This window comes from Ischnura elegans, chromosome 11 (assembly GCF_921293095.1).
Source record: "Ischnura elegans chromosome 11, ioIscEleg1.1, whole genome shotgun sequence".
Taxonomy (NCBI): Eukaryota; Metazoa; Arthropoda; class Insecta; order Odonata; family Coenagrionidae; genus Ischnura; species Ischnura elegans.
In genome coordinates, this window is record NC_060256.1 from 55,802,427 (window position 1) to 55,823,419 (window position 20,993).

General features: G+C 39.2%; 1 protein-coding gene across 1 annotated transcript in view; it reads left to right on the forward strand.

The window, feature by feature from the left end:
• The first annotated feature begins 308 nt into the window (after nt 1-308).
• Nucleotides 309-20,993, forward strand: part of LOC124168226 — a 32,266-nt gene continuing 11,581 nt past the window's right edge. Inside the window, exons 1-6 of the mRNA XM_046546364.1 lie at nt 309-395; nt 8,856-9,142; nt 10,420-10,574; nt 13,280-13,400; nt 15,214-15,379; nt 16,717-16,949. Of these exons, the coding sequence (XP_046402320.1) occupies nt 8,866-9,142; nt 10,420-10,574; nt 13,280-13,400; nt 15,214-15,379; nt 16,717-16,949 (952 nt within the window). The 5' untranslated portion in view covers nt 309-395; nt 8,856-8,865. The remainder of the gene's footprint in view (nt 396-8,855; nt 9,143-10,419; nt 10,575-13,279; nt 13,401-15,213; nt 15,380-16,716; nt 16,950-20,993) is intronic.

Consider the following 20,993-nt stretch of genomic DNA (forward strand, 5'->3'; position numbering starts at 1 on the left):
TATCCTAATTTTTTCTCCCGTTATCCTATTTTTTTATAGGATGCTGTCCACTTTTTTCACATCTTGGCATCTTGTCACCCTCTGCCCATTACCCTTTCATTCGGGCGAAGTTGGATGATTTGGTACGTGGCAAATTCAGCACCATCCCATCCCCAGTGTTTATAATTTGTTGGTTACATCTTCCACTCCGTTTCCTTTTATCCTTATCATGAACCCATGATCATTTCCTGCCAAAGGCACTGATATCAATAGCTACTGAATATGATTTACTTTTTGGTTATCGTCTTCGCCACACCCACTTTTTTCGACTTATAAATCCTTGCGCATGATTGTGCCGTCAACATTTGCTCAGTTTTTCCTGTGGGAAGCACACTCAGCAGGGAAGGTGGTCACATGTAAGTACTAATAAAATTGGAAAATAGCATATAATTTTAGAGGACCTCTAAAGGTTTTGATGATAAATTATTTTCATTGGTTTTAATTGGAACGATGAAGTTGTGGATACGATTATTTTTTGAAATTGTTGCGAATTAAAAAAATTCTTCGAATATTTTAAACTCCAATTTTAATCACCGCACGTAGATATTAGTGAAAGGTGAGCTACCCGTTTAAATTCCATAGATAGTGGTGACTAAAATATGGCTTTATAATTATTGAAGCAGTCGTTTAGTGTTTACCGGTTCAGGTAAAATCATTTTGTGTACGTTTATAACTCATTTAAATGACTGGTTGTTATGTTTTAATTCTATTTTTATAAAATGGAGACAAATTCGTATTTTTTTTACAAAATCTTCAATAACTGAAAGAAAGTGAAGTGTATGGAAAAATTGAACCGAAGAATTAATTACAACAAAATACGGACATTAGTCCCAAAATGGCCAATAAATTGCGTCACATGTTTAAAACTCTAGCTAAATGAGTTCTGAACATTTCGTGGGTCTATCATCAGTAGTTGCGGCAGATCGTTGCTGAGTGAATTAATCAGACAGGACACGTTGCTTTTGGGAAGATATTTCTCGAGGTTGCTGTGAATAAAATAGCCACTGACTCGTCTTCTTAATATTTTCCTCAATTTTTATTTTCATTGCCGATGTGGTTGTGATTCGAAGCTAGAGATCTTTTTCATGAATTGCAGAATATTTGTCTACAGTCCAATGTGGTAGATTAAACATGATTTTTCCGCAACGCAGGACGCTATTCGGTTGTCTATTGAACGTATGCTACTTGTTATTTAATATGTCGAACCACGGATATTACAAAAGAGGACCCTAAAAACGGCCTCTAAATGCAGAGGCGGATCCAGGATTTTGTTCTGTGGGGTCACAAGGGTCTGATAGGTCTTCTCATACTTGAGAGTCAAAACTAAATACAACAATTACAGTAGAAAATATTCTCTTTCTTTTTTACGGATGTTATTAATATTAAATTAAACGATAGAGGTTCCGTAATATACAAATAAAATGGACGTGATAATAACCATGTCTATTGTCTTAAATATTAATTAAATCATGTCTATTTTTTAAGCGTCTAAGGGTAGGGCACATGCCCCCCCTTAATGCACCAATGGCTAAATGTGATGTCACCCGCCGCGCATTTAAATGGGTTCACAGAAGTCGCCACTCTCGTCGCCGACAGACAAATTGATCCAAGTTTCACAGAGAAATGAGGTATAATTAGGCGTGTATACCGAAATCAAGAAAATTTGTTGAATACTTTCGTTTCAATTCAGTACTGATTTTGCTTAAAGACTTTTGCGATTTTTGCTTCTAAAGGGGGGCAGCTGTCCCTCCTCCCCCTCGCTAGGTACGCCCATGGTTAAAGGCCTTTAAGGAGGGCTGGGAAGAGGTAAATGCCCAAAAATGCATAAGAATGAGCAAATAAAAAGTAAAAATCAGTTTCCATTGTCTCTTTAGCCTGCAAAGGAGTGGTCTTTGCGGAATGTGTTTCTCAAGAACAGAGTGTTGATACTGCCTGTTACAGGTAGGCGTAGGGAAGACTCCAAAAAAGGGTCATCAGAAAGAGAAAAGGCATCTCCGCAACCTGGCAAATCCAATTCGAACACGCGCCTTGCCATGGCGCACTACGAGTCCGCGAGTACCTGGCAAAACACGAGGTTCAAATGCTGTCTCACCCCGCTATAGTCCTGAAGTCGCCGAGGCAGACTTCTTCCTATTACCTCGGATTAGAGGGCAGTACTTTGAAGCATAGGCGTGCCTAGCGAGGGGCAGGGGGGGCAACTGCCCCCCCCCCCCCTAGAAGCAAAAATCTCAAAAGTCTTTAAGAAACATCAGTACTGAATTGAAACGAAAGTATTCAAAAAATTTCTTTAAACCCACGAAAAATGATATGTATTAGTATAAGACATGTAACTAAAATAAAACTATTTTTTCAAGGAAATAATCTCATATACTAATGTCACAACTTGGCTTGCACCCCTCCCCCTTGACCATGGCTTGCCTCTCCCTAGACCATGGCTTCTCCCCTCTAGTTATGATCCTGGGCACGCCCTTGCTTTGAAGAATTTAAAATGTTGGTACAAATTTTTTCAAGAAATTGCTTATTAAAAATAATTGTATTACTTTCGGATTGCACAGTGTAACAATAAATGATAAAATGATATGTATTAGTATAAGATATGTAACTAAAATAAAACTCAAAGAAATAATCTCATATACTAATGTCACAACTTCGTTTGCCTCCCCGATGGACCATGGTTTGCCCCCCCCCCCCTCTAGTTATGATCCTGGGCACGCCCTTGCTTTGAAGAATTTAAAATGTTGGTACAAATGTTTTCAAGAAATTGCTTATTAAAAAATAATTGTATTACTTTCGGAATGAACAGTGTAATAATAAAAAAATCTCTCATAAAATACGTTTTTCTAGTGGTGGCCAACAAATTCTATTTTATAATTGTTGCTTTACAGAGCTACGGAAAATCGTAGGGTTTTTTTCTTCTCCAAAGAAAAATCTCTCATTTCCGTAAAAACATCAAATCATGGTTTCGCTAGAAGTGGCCCACGTCGCTCAAATGACAGCGTGGGATTTCTGTATTCCACACTGTCATTTGGGCGAAGTAGGCTCTTACTAGCGAAAGCATGATTTAACTTTTCTACGGTAAGGAAAGATTTTTCTCTGGAGATGAAAAACCCTACGATTTACCGTAGATGAAAGCTTATCCAGTAGGTACTAAAACTACTGATGATTTATGACAAAAGGACTGCATAGAAGAGGCCTAATTTCAGGAATCAGCCTTCTATGGTCGTATTTTAATCGGTTGGGTGGTTTCCTATTATTTTTTTATTGCCTAATTCGAAGGATTATTTCTCATGGAGTACGTATTTCATGCTTTTAGATTTTTAAATGACGATATCTATTTTTCGCGATTAAATTAAAAGTGAAAAACTTCAAGTGCGCGAAAACGCGACGGCTAAGTATGAATGCTGGGAAAACCCCGTGTAACGTCATTCTAGTTTCAGCTGACGCCTTGTGAGACCACCTTGTTGCGAGGCTATTAGCGTCGGTACGATGCCGGCCGCTAGCAGGTAGCGCTTGGCTTAAATACGGATTATTAATACCATATCAAGCAAAGGAAACTTTCCGACCGCAGATAATTTTAATGGGTGATTATTAAGAGATGTTTCCCTGAGCCCTGTGCCTCATGCATGCATTGGTAATCTCAGACGAAGTAACACTCTTGACTACTCATATAGAAATAAGGTCCCTGTGACGTCACGTAGAGTGGCATCGCAAGGCCGCCAATCTGGCCTTTTTCAAATGAGGTTAAAATTGACCATTAAAATTCGTATAAACTGGGATATCTAAAACCAAATAATTTGTAAATTAGGAATACTCTAATGTTAGTTAACGAATCGCAATTAATGCCTTTCGTTTTCTTTGATGAAGGAAACTACCCTATTGCCCGCGGCGCGGCGATGAGAGCTATGTGATCCTTTTTTTCAATGTTTTGCAGTATAACGTTTGTAATTGTGAGGAATAGCATTGAAGAGTTATAGATTTGATAGATCACATCATCTTGTATACAAATAGGGTAGTCCTTCATCAAAGAAAACGAAAGGCATTGATTGCGATTCGTTACCCACCATCAGTGTATTCATAATATACAAATTATTTGGTTTTAGAAATACCGGTTTAAACGAATGGCAATGGTCATTTTTATTCTCATTTGAAAAAGGCCAGATTGGCGCCCATGCGATGCCACTCCACGTGACGTCACAGGGACCTAGTTTCTATACGAGTAGTCAGGAGTTTTACATCGTCTGAGATTACCAATGCATGCATGGGGCACAGAGCTCAGGGAAACATGTCTTGATAATCACCTATTAAAACTGGCTAAGGTCGGAAAGTTTTCTTCGTTTGATAAGGTATTAATAGTCCTTATTTAAGCCAAGCGCTACCAGCTAGCAGGGTACTCGGCTACCTGCTAGCATCCTGCGACGTATCAGTACTCAAAGCCTCGACCCAAGGTCACCTCACTTGCGGCAGCGGGAACCAGAACGACGTCACACGGAGATTTCCCGGCATTCATACTTAGCCGTCGCGTTTTCACGCGCTTGAAAATTTTCAGTTTCCATTTAATTGCGAAAATTAGATATCGTCATTTAAACATCTAAAAGCGTGAAATACGTACTCCAGGAGTAATAATCCTTCGAATTAGGCAATAAAAAAATAATAGGAAACCACCCTACTTCGGTGAACACCCGTAATTATACCATATTTGCCCGTGAAACTCGGATCACTTTGTCCGTCGGCGACGCGAGTGGCGACTTCTGTAAACGCATTTAACAGCGCTGTGGGTGACAACACATTTAGAGATTGTGACTTGAGGATCCTCTTTTGTAATATTCGTCAGTTTTAGGCCGAAAAAGCACAATTTTTAAACTACAGAAACTTTTTGCGCCGAGCGCTCCGATTGGCCGCGAGTTTGCCCTGTTGCCGTATGCTCAGGAAAACTCACGACCTCGAATGATTTGCCTGCGGGAGATCGCTATGGGTGCGGTCCAATGAATGCTACTTTCGCTACCAGACGCTACAGACGGAAGTGCTCCGGAGCACCGGTCCATAGGCGCTACGTTCGCTACGAGAATTTCTTTTCGGACCGGTCAGGAGCGAAGTCAAGATGGCGGAAATGAACGAGGGTGGGCAAACTGGGATTATGAAATCGAAGATGTGGTTTTAATTGCGAATTGAGGTGACTATGATCATTGAATATTAATAAATATGTTTGAATATCATTGAAATGAATTTTATTTTTCAATACCGAGGCTCCAAATAGTAAAGGAAGAAACTTTGGACTGTATTTCTCACACCAACCCTCGCCTACCCTTCTCAATGAAACTCATTACCCTAGTAAAGGAAAAAGTAGGTACTCTACCGTTTTCCCAGTTGAAACATATTAACTTATAATGGCTAACGACTATTAAAAAACATTAATCTATTTCATGTATATCCTATTTTTCTTCAGATTTTAATTTATGGCATGAGTAAATTTGTCGATATATGTTCTTACAATCCTTTCTTTATATTAAATGCCCCTTTTAATAATCTTTGTTGCCTTTTGTATGTAAAGGCTGCTTCCAAAGACATTTGAGTTCATTTTGGGGGAGATACGAGAATGTTTGTCGATATTTAGTTCTTGCTATATATTTATTTAAATCACAATTAAATTTACATCTATTTACTAAGTGCGTCTACTCCGTTACTTCGTAGTCACTTATATAGGAGAAAGGCGTCCACATTCAGCGTCCATCATCTGCAACGTGAGTAAACTCTCCATTGCCTCAGTGCATTCCCTTCGAATTTCCGCCAAAAATTGACTCGCTCCTCCGCTGACCCAAGTTTTCAGGGGAGCGTCTGGAGCTGGTCCGGAGCGAGGCGGGAAACGGGTGTATGACGTTTGCCGTGACGTCACAGCCTAACCTGTAGCGCTCCGTAGCGAATAACGGACCGCTTGGTGGCGCTCCGAAGCATTGGTAGCGTTCAACGGACCGCACCCTATGCATCGAATGCAGTCAAAGGCTGCGCGCCAACCTCCAATCCGGAGTCCTGAGTTCGAATCCGCAGGGGCCTCGACTATTAAATTGTAAGGTCATTGCAATACTTAAAAAGGACAAACTAAACCTTAACAGCTCTTAGCTTGTGTACAGAAATTCTTTCAAAAATTGTTTTGGCCATGAAAAGCCTAAACCTAAAAACCTCTTTGACGGTAAATTATGAATAGTAGTACTGAGGGGCAACTAAAAGACCGGTATACATATATAGTGTCGTTAATGCATTCTACCTATTAAGGTAGGTTTCCCTCCCTTCATGGACTTCCCTCCATGTTTTATCCAGAAGCTGCCTTCCTTCACCAACCATGTCCAACACTTCGTCCTCCACCACTCTGTCCGGTTGACCTTCTCCATTCTTCTCCGCACCCACATCTCGAATGCCTCCAGTCTTCTCTCGTCCTCCTTCCTAAGTGTCATTGTTTCCGCACCGCTAAGTGCTACAACGATCCTTGCGTCATCTCTATCCCACATATTCATGAATGCCTGCTTTGTTAATGCAATTCTCATCCTATTGTCCTTACTACTGTATCCATTTTCCTCTAATGTGCTGCCCAAAAAGTTGAATTGCTCTACCTACACAAATTTTCCCCACCAACTTTTACCTTGAGTCTCACATCCCTAGCTCATGATGTTTTACAAAATCACATAACCTTTGTCTTTTTGCAATTAATCATCAAGCCATGTTCTTCCCAATGCTTGACTAATGCATCCACTGGAATCTGCATCCATCTTGCTGACTGGCTAATAAACACCTGATCATACGCGAACCTTGCTGATTTAAACACCATTCCCTCAACTTTTACTCCTGTTTCCAATACATCCTACGCCCTTCTTACCATCTCCTCAGCATACCCGTTAAAAAGTGGTGGCAAAAGAGGACAGCCTTGCCTCACACCTCGGCCAATGCTTGTCCACCCAGATTCTCCATCCGCTACCCTCACTTGCACAGTCTGGGCCATATACAGATTACAACTGAGTAGCCTATCCCTCCAATCTACGCCTGTTTTCTTGATAATATCCATTAGCTTTACCCAGTCCACTCTATCAAATGCTTTTTCAAAATCCACAAAGCAGGCATACACCTGGTTATATTCTAGGTTCCTCTCCCCTAGGGACGTCATTACCGCTTATGCATATTGAGTGGTCTGAGTTTTTCTGAACCCAAACTGATCTCAAATACTCGCTACCCCTCGCCTCCATTCGTTTGTTTAGTATCCTCAGTATCACTATTGGCGCGTGCGATATTAAGCTAATAGTCCATTAATCTCCACATTCTACAGCTTTCTTCTTTTTCGGTATCGGAATTAGAACTGTCTTCACGCAGTCCTACAGCCAACAACCTCCTCACAGATCCTGCCTACTCGTTCGAATAACCTTTTTTTGCTCTCCCACCCTAGATTCTTCAGAAACTCACACAGGATATTGTCCACTCCCTTTCCTTTCCCAGCCTTCACATTACAAAGGGCTCCTTCGATTTCCACGTCTGAGATCCCTGGCCCAGGGGTCACGTCTACCGTGAACCTTGTATGCAAGGTGTAACAAAAAAAGACTAAGATAATTTGAACCAAATATTTTTGCAATTATTACATTCTAAATTTTAATAGTAGCTTTATTAACAACATACTCAGGTGAAGATGAGGCCAGCCTATCAAAAGCCTTATGATGGTTATTCCATGTGTTTGTAATGAATAACTTCTTTCTCCAGAAAAAATTATGATGCTATCTCTCCCCTTTCATCTGCATTCCTAATCCAAAATCTCCTATTTTGTCTCAATCCCCCCCTTCCATGACTGAGGGTTTCCAATCCCACATTACTACAAGATTTTTCTTTCCCTTGGTTTCGCTATTTATTTCCTTGAGCTGTTCATACACCTCTTCTACTTCTTCCTCTCTAAGATGGCCAGTGGGCATGGAATCTTCAATCACCACAAAGTTGGTGGGTTACTCCTCAATTATTACCACCAGAATCCTATCACTTACCTGATCCACACCTACCACTCTACCATTTATTACCAAAGCAACCCCTCGTTGACTTCCCCCCCACCACTATACATATATAACCCTATACCCATTACTCCAGCAATCCCCACTATCCTTCCAGCTCTTTTCGGATAGACAAATAGGTGGATTTAGGGGGGGCACAGGAGAACGTGATCCCCCCCTCCCAGACGATTGGAATACATACACGCCAGCAACTAAACTCTGAGCTCCATGATCTTTCTTCACCTTACACCGATTGAAAAAATATCTTCGCAGCACAGTGATGTAAGATCGATTAAATGGACTGGCTTCAATGCATATCCATCAAGACATTGTGTCAAAAATAAACATTAATGAAATATTGGACATCTTCAGTGTGAAACATAGAAGAAAACTGTCCTTATTATGTATTTATCATATTATAATTTTCATATTTATAATTTTTACACTAAAATAAAGAGTATAATTTGTACATTAATTGTTGTAAGTACATATGTTGTTTTTAATCGCATGTAAATGAGAAGAATGTTTGCCTGTCTGGCCTTTGTGCCCCCCAGAAAAAATCCTGGATCTGGCCTTGGATAAAACCAAGATATCTATCCTTCCTTTCTGCATTTCTCTTTTTATATTTTCTAACTTACCCACCCTCATCATTGACCTGTCATTCCATGACCCTACATTCAGCAATCTTCTTAGTCTTCCCTTCTTCTTTCTTGGATGCTGCCACTAATTATGATGAGCCTTTGCTAATATTTTGGTGTGTGACTGAAATGACTCAAACATTGACATAGATACTCTAAATTTCAGTTTGATTACCATGGATGTAGCTGGAAATGTATCACTTGGAACTCCTGTTGAAACATTCCCAATGGATGGAAAAATTTTTGCTGGGGTTTATCTTCATGAAAAAAATAATTCTGCTGGAAAGCCAAAACATCATGAGGATGCTGAATTGGCAATTAAATGCTTCAGAAAATTGGGGTGCAAAATAATCGGCGATGTTTATGATGAAGGTGGGGCCAGCAGTGTAGATGATGAAGAGTTAGTTATTTTTAACCAGAAGTTAACAGAAACAGAGGATAGCTTAGAAAAGTGTAAGTATTCAGCACAAGATTACCTTGATCAGAAACCAGAACGTGGGCTCAACTTTGATCATAAATCGTATGTTTTCTCAGATAGGTAGATATCAATCTTTAAAAAAATTAAACAATTCTCTCAACATTTTTTCACAAATTATATTTCTGCATAATTAGGGCTAAAGAATATTCATTAACCAACTCACAGTCAAAAAAATTATCAGGTAAGTATGCACGTTAAAATGTATGGTTCTTAATTTTCAAGCACTGATAATGCAAAAATAAAATTAGCATATAATTGGAATGATAATAGGTATTTAAAAAGATATTTATACTGAACCACTTCCAACAATTTCAATATTAATAATATAAATATAAAAAAGTCTTGAAATATTCATCATCATCCACCGTCAACAACTTGAATATTGATTTGATGAAGTTCTCCACTAACTTCTCCTGTCAACTAATCTTTTCACTCTTACATAATTCTTCTGCTTCACATACTTCATTGCTTGTTCTTTGCATGTCATGTAAGGCCTATCTCTGGCGTTATCTTCTACTTCATGCCCTGTAATGATAATTTTCAATGTGACCATTGTGTCTCATGATCTGACAAATTTAATTTCCCATTGTTTACACTAGGTTTTCCAGAGACTTCTCTACTACTCATCTTGTTACTCAAGTTGTAATATTGGTGATATTAAATACTATTATCACAAAGAGTAATCATAGGTAGCATATGTTCTGTATAGAATTGAAGAGCACTGTGCTTTGTTTTTATGTCTGGGGATGACCAGAAACCATAGTAAGCACACCCATTATCTATTCATTAGATGTTATGAAGATATCTAAGAGATATTGTAATATGGACCTCCATGTTCATGTGCGACGTTGTTTGGTGGGTCTTTAGGATATTTGAAAGATATCCATAAACATTAATTGGATTAACATGGATATTGTATGGGAGCCATATGTTAATGCCGACAATGTTGCCTGGATGTTGCTGGGACATCAATTGCTACTTGATCCTGAGTCCTCAAAAATTGTTTGTTTGATTGATTCATGGAACCTATGTGCTGTAACTAAAGGAATCTGTAATTAACTGGAGTGGATCATAATAAGTCTTGTTAAGTTTTGAATGGGGCTTTTGAGTTACTGCGGCTATCAGTATGTTTCTTATGTTTGCAATTCATTTATACATTTTTCAATTGATCCATTTCATTATCGTGATTCAGAGTTGACTGATATCCTTGAGATGTTTTTTAAATGCAATAATGCATTTATCATTTTTTCAGTTTCTACAAAAAATCCTGATGCCTGTTGTTACATCTTGTACTTCATTGTGCCTCAAGAAGGCTCCAAATTCAAAACTTCTGATAATTACCTGGATGTCATCCGACTTCGGGAAACAATTAAAAATCCAGAAACTCCTGTCATATTTTTTATTCAGGTAAGCTCATTTTCTCTTCCCTCAATCCTTGTAAGATCTTGCACAGCAGTTCGCATAAATTACCATGGGAAAAAATGATTGCTGGTGGGCATGTAAACTTGGACCACAACCACCAAGGTTGGTGGGCCGCGCCTCAATTTCTACCACCAGAATCCTATCGCTTACCTGGTCTATGCCTACCACATGCTTACCCATCTTCCCATTTAATACTAAAACTACCACTCGCTGGCTTTCTTCCCCTCCACTATATATAACCCCATACCCATCACTCCAATATTCCCCCTCATCCCTCCACCTCACCTCACATAATCCTAAGATATCTATCCTCCCTTTATCCATTTCCCTTTTGATATTTTCTAACTTCCCTGCCCTCATCATAGTTGTCACATTCCACGTCCCCACACTTATAGCCGACTTCTTCTTCTCCATCTTCTTGGTCTTCTTTTCTTCTCTCTTCATTGCTGCTGCTGTTGATGATGATAAGTCTCTGCAAGGATTTCGCATGTTGACGACCCCGAGGACCTTGCCGACCTCGCTGCCGTGCCCGACACCCGCCCTTTGCAGATGGGTCCCGGGCGATGAGATTCTGTGGCTCATTTGGTTGTACTCCATTTTTTCAGGGAACAGATAGTTGGTAGGGTTTCCCACTTCCATTCCAACAGTGTTTTTAACGTGACACCATCACGTGGACTACCTTTCGTCTGGCTCCTACCCTTCGACCTATCTGGCATGGGTGGCTCTGCCGGGAATAATTTAGAATTAATCCCGCCAGTGCAGCTAAAGGGGTCATGGGAACACGCAAGCCTTTCCACCGCGACCCAAGTAGTAGCCCATGGGAAAGGATCCCCAGACATACAAACAAAAAATTGATTCTCTTCAATTAAGTACAGAACATATGCTACCAATGGATACTGTTTAGAATCACAATGTTTTGACATCATGGATATTACAATTTGGATGTCTATGTTACATTAATTTAGATTATCGCCTGAAATGGGAATAGCAAATCGCAAATGTAAGTGCTGTTTTAAAGCGTAGTCTCACCAAATTTTATTTTATACGTAATAAATGCCGTCTCTTTGCCCGAAAAACGATTTACCATGCATTGGTATGCTCCAAGTTGGATTATGGGCTTACTTGTTGGGGTGGAGCATATTTTAAACCTTAAAATCAGCCTACTTTATGCAGAAAAAAATTGTTTAACTATTATTACTTAAAAAGCATTACGAACATTCCCATCCTTTATTCATTGAACTTAACATACTCCCGTTAAGATATATGCATTGTTATAAAGTGTTAAAAATGTTTTTTTTTGCGTAGTGGATACAGCCCAAAAATTTTTGGGAGCAATGTGTTGTTTAATTTTTGCAGAGGTTTCTCGATCCCTATGCACAAGCCTAATTTAACGATGTATAAAAGGAGTTTTTTGTATATGAGACCAAAGTTGTATAATATGCTACCAAATACAATTAAAGAGACAAATTTTTTTGGTAAATACAAAAGGTTGATAAAGAAATGGATAATGACTTTTGAAGACATTGAAAAGTTATGGTAAAGGGTCGGTATATTGCAGAAAATACCCTAGGTATCATATGTGTTGTACATTACAAGTTGTATCTCATCTTCCGGTCAGCTCTGTTATGATATTATTACGCGCATAATGCTTTTTTTCTCAAGGTATTGTGTATTTTGATTGTATGTGCTATCATTTCCGCAAATTATGAAATTTGAAGTAGCCTAAACACAGGCTTATTGCCTTACAGGCTTACTTACTTCCTTGAATGGATGTTATAATCTGTAAAAAAATATGCATGCATGGAAGAATAAATTATTATTATTATTACAACTCGTTGTGGATGTTACAAGTAGGATGGATATATATGTCACATTGTCAAAATATCCCTCATGTAATAAAAGTGTTTTGATCATATTAACCTTATTTAGGTATCGTTCGGCTATCAAAGGCTGCTTGGGCAATGGTGGTCACCTCTGGGGTAAGTATAAGGTCTTATACTCACTCTAGGGAAGGCTGAGGGTGCAAAGCTCCTTCAGAGATGAGAATCTGTATTCGCCACTGTTCATTACTCAAAGAATAATGAGGGCAGCGAAAAGAGAAATATGAAAGACAAGGAAAAAAGATGTGACTACTTGTTACATTACACACCCAAGTAGCAGATGATATCCATCAGATATGTGAACTATGTTGATTTATGCAAAACACATTGTTATTATACAATGACTATTTGGACAACATTACCTAGATATCCAAGTTACAATATCTATGGGATTAAAAAATTGTTATACATAGGTAGCATATGTTCTGTATAGAATTGAAGATCACAAATGTTTTATTTGTATGCCTTGGGATCATTAATAACCATAATCAGCACACCCATTCCAAAGCCATTCTAATAACAATAATAAGCACCATCATTAGAAGTTGTCAAGATATCTTAGAGACTTGTAATATGAACCTCAATATCCACCGTTGTACATCCATGCATCATTGTATGGTGGGTCTTTTGAATATTTGATAGATATCCATACAACTTTAATTGAATTATTATGGATATTGCACGGATATCAAATGTTAACACCTACCATGTTGCCTCGATGTTGCTGGGATATTGATTGCTCCTTAGGTACATACTTTGATTCTAACCATTTGGGTAATTAATTATAACTTGTTACATGTCTATCATTAGGATATTTCATCCAGCGTTTCACCCAGACCTTCAATGCTGTTAAATACTGACAAGAAGGATGGTGGAGAACTAAAAATACCTAGGTCAGCAAATGTACTTGTAGCTTACCTCCCTAATCCTGGTAAGTCTCTTTTTAATTATGGTGAAACTATTATTTTGATGTAAGTTTTTGTGCCAATTATGCTTAAAGAGCGGGAGCGTCACCACCCGAACAGCAATCAATATCACTACCACATCCTGACAACATTATCGACGTTAACATATTACATCCGCGCAATATGCATGTTAATTCAATTAACCAAGAGCAGATATCTGTCTAATATCCAAAGGATCCACCAAACAACGTCGGAGCAATGTCCAATACAGTGGAAATCAAGGTCAATATTACAACATCAAATTGATGGAATGGATTTGGAGAGCACAGATTTTTCTTTGCATATCTGGGGATTACCAAAAACTATGATAGGCACAATCGTTATCTACTCTTTAGGTATTGTGAAGGCATCTCAGAGGTGTTGTAATATGGACCTCGAATTCCACTGTAAAATCTACGATGATTTGTGAAAATAATGTTAATTGGATTAAGGTTGTTATATGCACAGATGCCAAATGTTAATGCCTACAATATTGCTTGTATGTGTCAGGATATTGATTGTTGCCTGGGCAAGGGCAATGATGAATTGTGAATATCTTTATTTTTTGTTTTCCCTAGTCATTTTCATGGATCCAAACGCTTGTGAGACTACTTGATCTTTTAATTTAGGTGGTTTAATTTATACCATAATGAAAATAATTCTTGCCCATCTTCTTATGATTAAGCAATGTAAATAAAAAACACACGATTAAGAGCTGGGAGCAAGAACTAATTCCAGGAACGAAACTGAAATTAGTATCAGCCGGCAGCAAAAATTGCACGGCAACTGTCGCTGGGTGCATTTTTTTGCAGCTTGTATCTGCATATATGTCAATGGTTACTAGTGTGCCAATTAGACATTTAGGATTATAACGAGCGTGCTGCACCCACTCCCAGCGGGCTTCCCCCGCTCTTTTCAATGCAGGTCCACAGAGGGATAGGCGCGTTTCTAATTTTAAAATGTAGAAAAAAAAGGCAGGGTCTTATGTACAAATTTAATTGGAATGTTCATGTACAAATTGAGGTCAGAGGACCTCCTTAAACACAACATTGGAAGTAATTACACTATCCTCTGTTAATCGCATGATGACTCTTACTTACGTATCAACAGGAGACTTGAATGTGGAATCAGCCGCATTTTGATAAAAGTTATTTAACGAATGCGAGATATTGTTGCAAATGAACAAGTGTGTCAGTTTGTGCGCCGTTAACGTCAGGAATATTTACCGGTTTTTGTTTTTTGTCTATTTTCTGTTTTTTTTTAATTATTAAAAACCAATTTTAGGAAACAATAGCAATATTTAGGAAGTATGATATGCCGTTGCATGTTCTCTGTTAAATTCTGTGCATTTTGGTACCTCATTTGTAGAGTTTGGTTGCGTATAAGTTGAGAAAAAGTTATCTATACAGTAGAAATAATATAGAAGATTTGTGTTCCCAGTACATAAATACGTACTAAGAAGTGCAAAACTAAGATTGAATATTGATTATTTATTCTAGTAGGGGTCCATACTAGGAGATACATATCATAGTACTGGTTGAGCATTTAGGATTATAATTTTAATTCCAAGTACATATATACATGCTAAGAAGAGCAAAACTAAGATTGAATATTGATCATTTATTTTAGTACCAGGTACATACTGGGAGATACATATCATATTTCTGGTTGAGTTGCAGGCAGCCCTGCAGCATGGACTTGTTTTCTGTGTTGTTGGCGCAGAGGCACCCACCTCTAGCACCCTCCGAAGTTTTCTTGTGAATATCAACTTGAGATGCTGCTTATATTTTTTAATTTCAGAAAATTTAGGTGTCTCAGTGATTAAAATCCTCACAGATGAGTTAAGCAAGAACTTAAGTATTCACAACTGTTTGACAAATTTCAACAGGGTCTTAATAGAAAAGGGATGCAAGCCGACTCCCAGGTTCGGCTCAACACTAATTCATCAATTGTATTTGCAGAACGGGTACGTAAAACCTTTACTCCTGGAGTCTCCTATTTGTGGACAAGTTGCTTTTAGATGAACATACAGTGCTTTTAAACATTGTTTTTAAGATAATTAAATAAAAAATTTCATTGGAGAACAACCATGAAGTTTGCAACTTTTTCAATTTTTCCATGAATTATGGGGGAAAGGTGTAAATTTTCAAATGATTGGGACCACCCCCTATATATGCCCTTGAATCTTTTAGTCCTTCATGCTTGAATGGAGGCAAAATTAACGTAAATCATTCGTGACAAGGTTATATTTGTTGAACACTGAAATATGAATATTTTACTATGAATGAAATATAATATGTACTACGAATATTTTGCATAATTTCTCTCATTAAATTAAATGAAACTAATCAAGGGCTGATCCAGGATTTTTTCTAGAGCTGTCTGTGTCACAAGTGTCTGACAGGCAAACAGTCTTCTCATATTTGGGATTAAGACCCAAGCAGCAATCAATATCCCAACCAGTGTCTTAACTAGGAATATGGTTTGGGGGGGATGGAATAGGGGGGATTGGGGGTGGCGACCCCCTCCCCCATGGGAAAATAGGGGGATTTGGAATAATTTTTGAAAAATAAAATTCCAGGATATACATTTTACTTCATTTTGGCACTAAAAATTTACCTTTAAACAGATGCAGTTATTAAATTTAAAAACTAGAAAATAAACAACTTTTTTATTTCTCTGAATCTTTGGGGTGATTTATCCCCTCATCCCCCTCCATTGTTTTGCCACCTTTCCCAACAACATCAAGAAAAAGTTGTCAGCAATAACATATTCATTCATGCAATACCCATGTTAATCCAATTAATGTTGTGTATATATAAATAATATAATACGGCATATGTATATGTATTTGTCAAATATCCAAAGGTCTTAGTAAATGATGTTGAACAGTGGATGTGTTTGTCCATATTGCAACATCTCTTAGATATCTTCACAACTTGTCGAAATTCCAATACATACACAACAAGGAAAATATTTGTGCTCTTCAATTCTATACGGAACATATGCTATGTATGGATACTGTTTGGAATAACTATGTTTTAATATCACAGATATCATAACTTGGACATCTGTGTAACATTGTTTTTAAAACTCATCGTGGATGTTAAAAATAAGATATCTACATATGTAACATTTTCAAAATATCTATTGCGTAATAACAATGCATTTTGGATAAATGAGCCTTACTTAGATATCCAATGGGTATCGCCTGCTGCTTGGGCTCTGGCTCGCTGTGATTGAACATGTAAATCCCTACTTTTCAATGCACTAATATGTTGTTAATTGATCTGTATTCTTTAGTGAATCTGCAAAATTACCAGAGGAGTACAGCTGTAAGAGGAAGTATTTAGCTTATGCTTTCCTCTTTGGCAAGTTTTCTGAAGAGCGAGAAGAGAAGTTAAGTGACCTTAGCAACCTCATAGAAAAAGATACAGAAAGCCTGAAGGTCTTGAACCATTTTGGAGTTGAGCTACAATTTTGTGTCAATGATGGGAGAATGACAACAGAAGAATTCAAAAAGAAACTGCGTGAAAGTAAGTTTGTACTCCATAAGCAGAAAATTCTAATTTTACCTCTTTCATAGGCAGTCTTTTGCCTCTTTATAGGCAGTCTTTATTACTGACATGCAGGCATGCAGCCGACATCCTCTAGCATAAATGCTGATAGCCTCCTGACATTCTCAGTTGTCTTGGTGGACAGTTGCCGAATGTCCTGCAGATGTCTGTGTGCTACGTGGGATTAACACATTCTATACGGGCCTGATTTTCATTGAAGTCATCAGAATTAGCCAAAAATTTTTTTTGTTTAGTTTGTGTTTAGTACTATGGTTCCTTACGCATGTTTATATATGATTCGAGCAAAATTTATAATCAATTTTTCAAAAATAGGTGTACGTCAATGGACATGCTCCATATTTCAATAATGCCATGCGAAAAAAATGAGGGTGTTGACTATATTTCAGCATAAGTGGAAATGTTTACGAAGTTTGCAGTAAAGCTATTTGTGTTGCTTTGGCACTTGGTTTCTGTACTTGGTGTTGCGATTATCATAAATAAAAGATAATACATAGACAAGATAGATGTTCCATCCACCGGATTTCTGGCAAAATGCAGAAATGTCTCACCATCATGTCCCAGACCACGCGAAATGTTACGAGAGAAATATTGATGCCCAAATTTTTGATCAGTCCTCCAGTAGTCGGCTAGCTGGTGTGGAGAAATAATCCCCATGTGGTATGTAAGTCTCAGGAAAACTTTGAACTCTTCTGCTGATAGGATTTTTCCAGTCCGTCATATGAGATCTTTTGGAGACACCGAAATTGAAAGAATGAATTCTTGCAAATTCTTCCAAAAATTTGTTTGTTTCTTCCACAACTGACTGAAAAAAACCTTCCCGTAAATAGGAGATCAAAGTAATCTTGTGGCCTGTCCCCCATCCAAAAGAGATATTTGGAGTGTCCACCAGATTATCAAACCACACAATACTGCTTGCTTGAGAGGGTGTTGAAGGTCGATGTTCAGGGTAGGGCAAGGGAGAAGGAGAGGGAGTTTGGATGGGAGCGGGAGGGTAGGAAGAAGCAAAGGTAGAGGTAGTGGTTAGTGGTGGAATACTGGAACTGCTGGCTCAAGAAAAAGGGCCCAAAGACAGATTTGCAATAACTATTGTCTTTATCCCAGATGGGTTCCTTACGTTTTCTTCTACCTCATCCTCAGAACCGCTCTCCCCATCCGTTTTTCTATCATTCGCCGAATTGAGGAAAGAAAAAAATGTCCTCGGAGTCTATTTTTTGTCACCATATTGGTGTCCTTTTTATAAGGAAACCACTCCGAAAAGTAAAGAATGTTGCTGAAGTGTAGAGAGAAAATGCATATTTTTTTTAGAAGAAAGAATGTTGAAAGCTTAAAAACATTTTGTGTTTATTAAAAACTCCTAGAAGTCGAGGAATCTTAAAATGATTTACACCCATAGTATTAAATCCGAGAAAATTGGAACAATATTTCAATGATAGCTTGCTATGCATATCAACAATGCATGGTGGCGGTAAGGTGAGGTGGGGTAAGTGCGACTGCGGGGTAAGTGCGACCCCCCTTCAGGAAAATCGTATTTCCGTTCTCGAAGCAGGTGGCGGTCGTGCAACATATTCTACGCATAGTAATGAAACCAGAGCCAACGACTTTGTAATATTTATCCCTTAATTTCTCGTTCCACATGCTTAGGAAATATACCCGTCCGTTCATCTCGTAGTCTTAGTTGGTTGTGAGGAGAGGCTATACCGCAGTTCCCTCTGAATCAACGCATTGGAGGTGTTAGGTAAGAACTATATCTTGTTTTCTCTTCTTCATGGATTGGTTTTCCTTGCTTTACTTTAAATTTAGGAACTCGGGTCATTATATTTAGTTTAGATAGGGGGTCGCACTTTCCCCGTCGTAACCATCCATTCCTACCTTCCGGGGCAAGTGCGACCCCGTTGCCTGGGATAAGTGCGACCCCCTGTCGCACTTACCCCAGGCTACGAGGTTGAAGTATGGATTGAATTTTTAGTTTCTGACTAACTTCTTGCGTTAAACTTTTAGTTTCTGTCTGGCAGTTCTTGCGTTAAACTTTCTCAAATGTTGCAAAATACCGAAGTTTATAAAACTAAGTCTTTTAATTAGAATCCTCCCATCAACTTTTATTTTGAAGGTTTATCTGATAAAGATAGCTTACTTCAGTTTGTTGATTGATTATGATAGGGCATTGGACAATGTCTTCTTACGAAGAGGATGTAGACGACATGGTATTAATGCCTGAAACAAGATAGCATGAGTCGAAAAAGCTTAACAAATTCGGTGACTAACATTCAAAGTGGAGATTGGTTTCTGGCTAGATTCAGCAGCAAAAAGTCAATTGCTCACTATGTAGGGAAAATTCTGGAGATTAATGAATAAGGTGATGCCGTGGTTTTCTTTTTGAGGACATTTTTTGGAACTGAATTAAGTTTCACCTGTCCACGGAATGTGGATTCCAGCGAAATACCTAGGGAAGATCTCTTCCTATTCATCCTAGCCTTTGTCCCGCACTATTGCAGGGTCCGCTGTTCTGCAAAGTCTTCTCCACTTGGCTCGATCCAGGGCGTCTACTACTGGCGTGGCGTTGATAGTCTTCATGTCCACCTTAATTTTGTCCAGCCAGCAGCGCATCTTTGGTCGTCCTCGTGGTCGGCGTCCTTCAGTACTCAGCCGCATTGCTGTTTTGGCCACGGAGTTCTCATCACTACGCACCACATGGCCATACCACCGCAGTCGAGCCTCCCGCATCTTGTCTGTGATCGGTGCAACTCCCATTCTTTTCCGAATGTCTTCATTCCTGATGTGATCCAGGCGGGAGATGCCTAGGATCCATCGCAGCATCCTCATTTCCATGACATGCATGGCCTGTTCTTGATTTTCTGTGGCTTGCCAACATTCTGTTCCATATAGGGCCACTGGGCGGACTACGGTCTTGTATTAGATTAGATTAGTTTATGCGGTGGGGGATCAGCTCCCAGGGCACTTAGACCTATAGGTCCATTGTGCTAACCACCGATAATGGATCATCCATAGAGGCCAATGTCCTTAACGAAGGACAAAAGGTCCCCAATGGGAAGATCTCTTACTTCCTTGGGCTCTATGAAAGGTGAGCCCAGGTGTCTATATCGAGTCCTCATGATTGCGGGGCACTCGCATATTAGATGGGTGGTTGTTTCTTCTTCCATCTCACACCATCTACACCTATCTGAGTCTGTTATCCCCAGCAGGTGCATATGTCTCATTACGTGATAGTGACCCGTAAGCAGGCCTACTACCGTCCGCACTTGACTTCTGTTCATAAGAAGAAGTCTTCTCTCGAGTCTAGGAGAGATCTCTCCTATAAGGGTTTTTGCCTGACGTAAACCCGGTGTTTCCCGCCAGATCTTTAGGTGTTGGGTTGCTCCCCACCCTTTAATTGCAGCCATCCCAATTGATGAGGCAACTGGCACAATTGGTTCTGGGCCAATTGGATTCTGTTCAGCACCGGCATTTGCCAGTTCATCTGCCTTCTCGTTTCCGGTGATACCTGAATGTCCCGGTACCCAGAAAAGTTCTGTTTTGCAGCGGCTGCCCAGAATATTGAGAGCCTTGTAGCATTCAGCCAATAGTTTAGATCTGCACCAAGGTGAGTTCAGGGCTTTTAGAGCAGCCTGACTGTCAGTGCATATATGGATTGGTCTCTTGTAGAGACCTGTCTCCTCAATAGCGTGCACACAGGTTAGGATAGCAAAAATTTCTGCCTGAAACACTGTGGCATATCTTCCTAGGGGAACATGTATGCTCCTAGGGGGGGACTGGCTGTAAACGCCTGCCCCTGCTTTCCCTTCTTTCATGGAGCCATCGGTGAACCACACTTGGGCTCCATTATGAAGGGCTTTCCCCTCTTCTTTTGCCCAGCATTCCCTGTTTGGGAAATGGGTTTTAAAAAGAGGCGGTGAAGAATTGAACGTCGCCATCATGGAATCCGACCCCATCTCAAAAATGGTGCTAGACTCCCTCAGTCCCGTCCACAGTTGTCTGTGTCCAGAG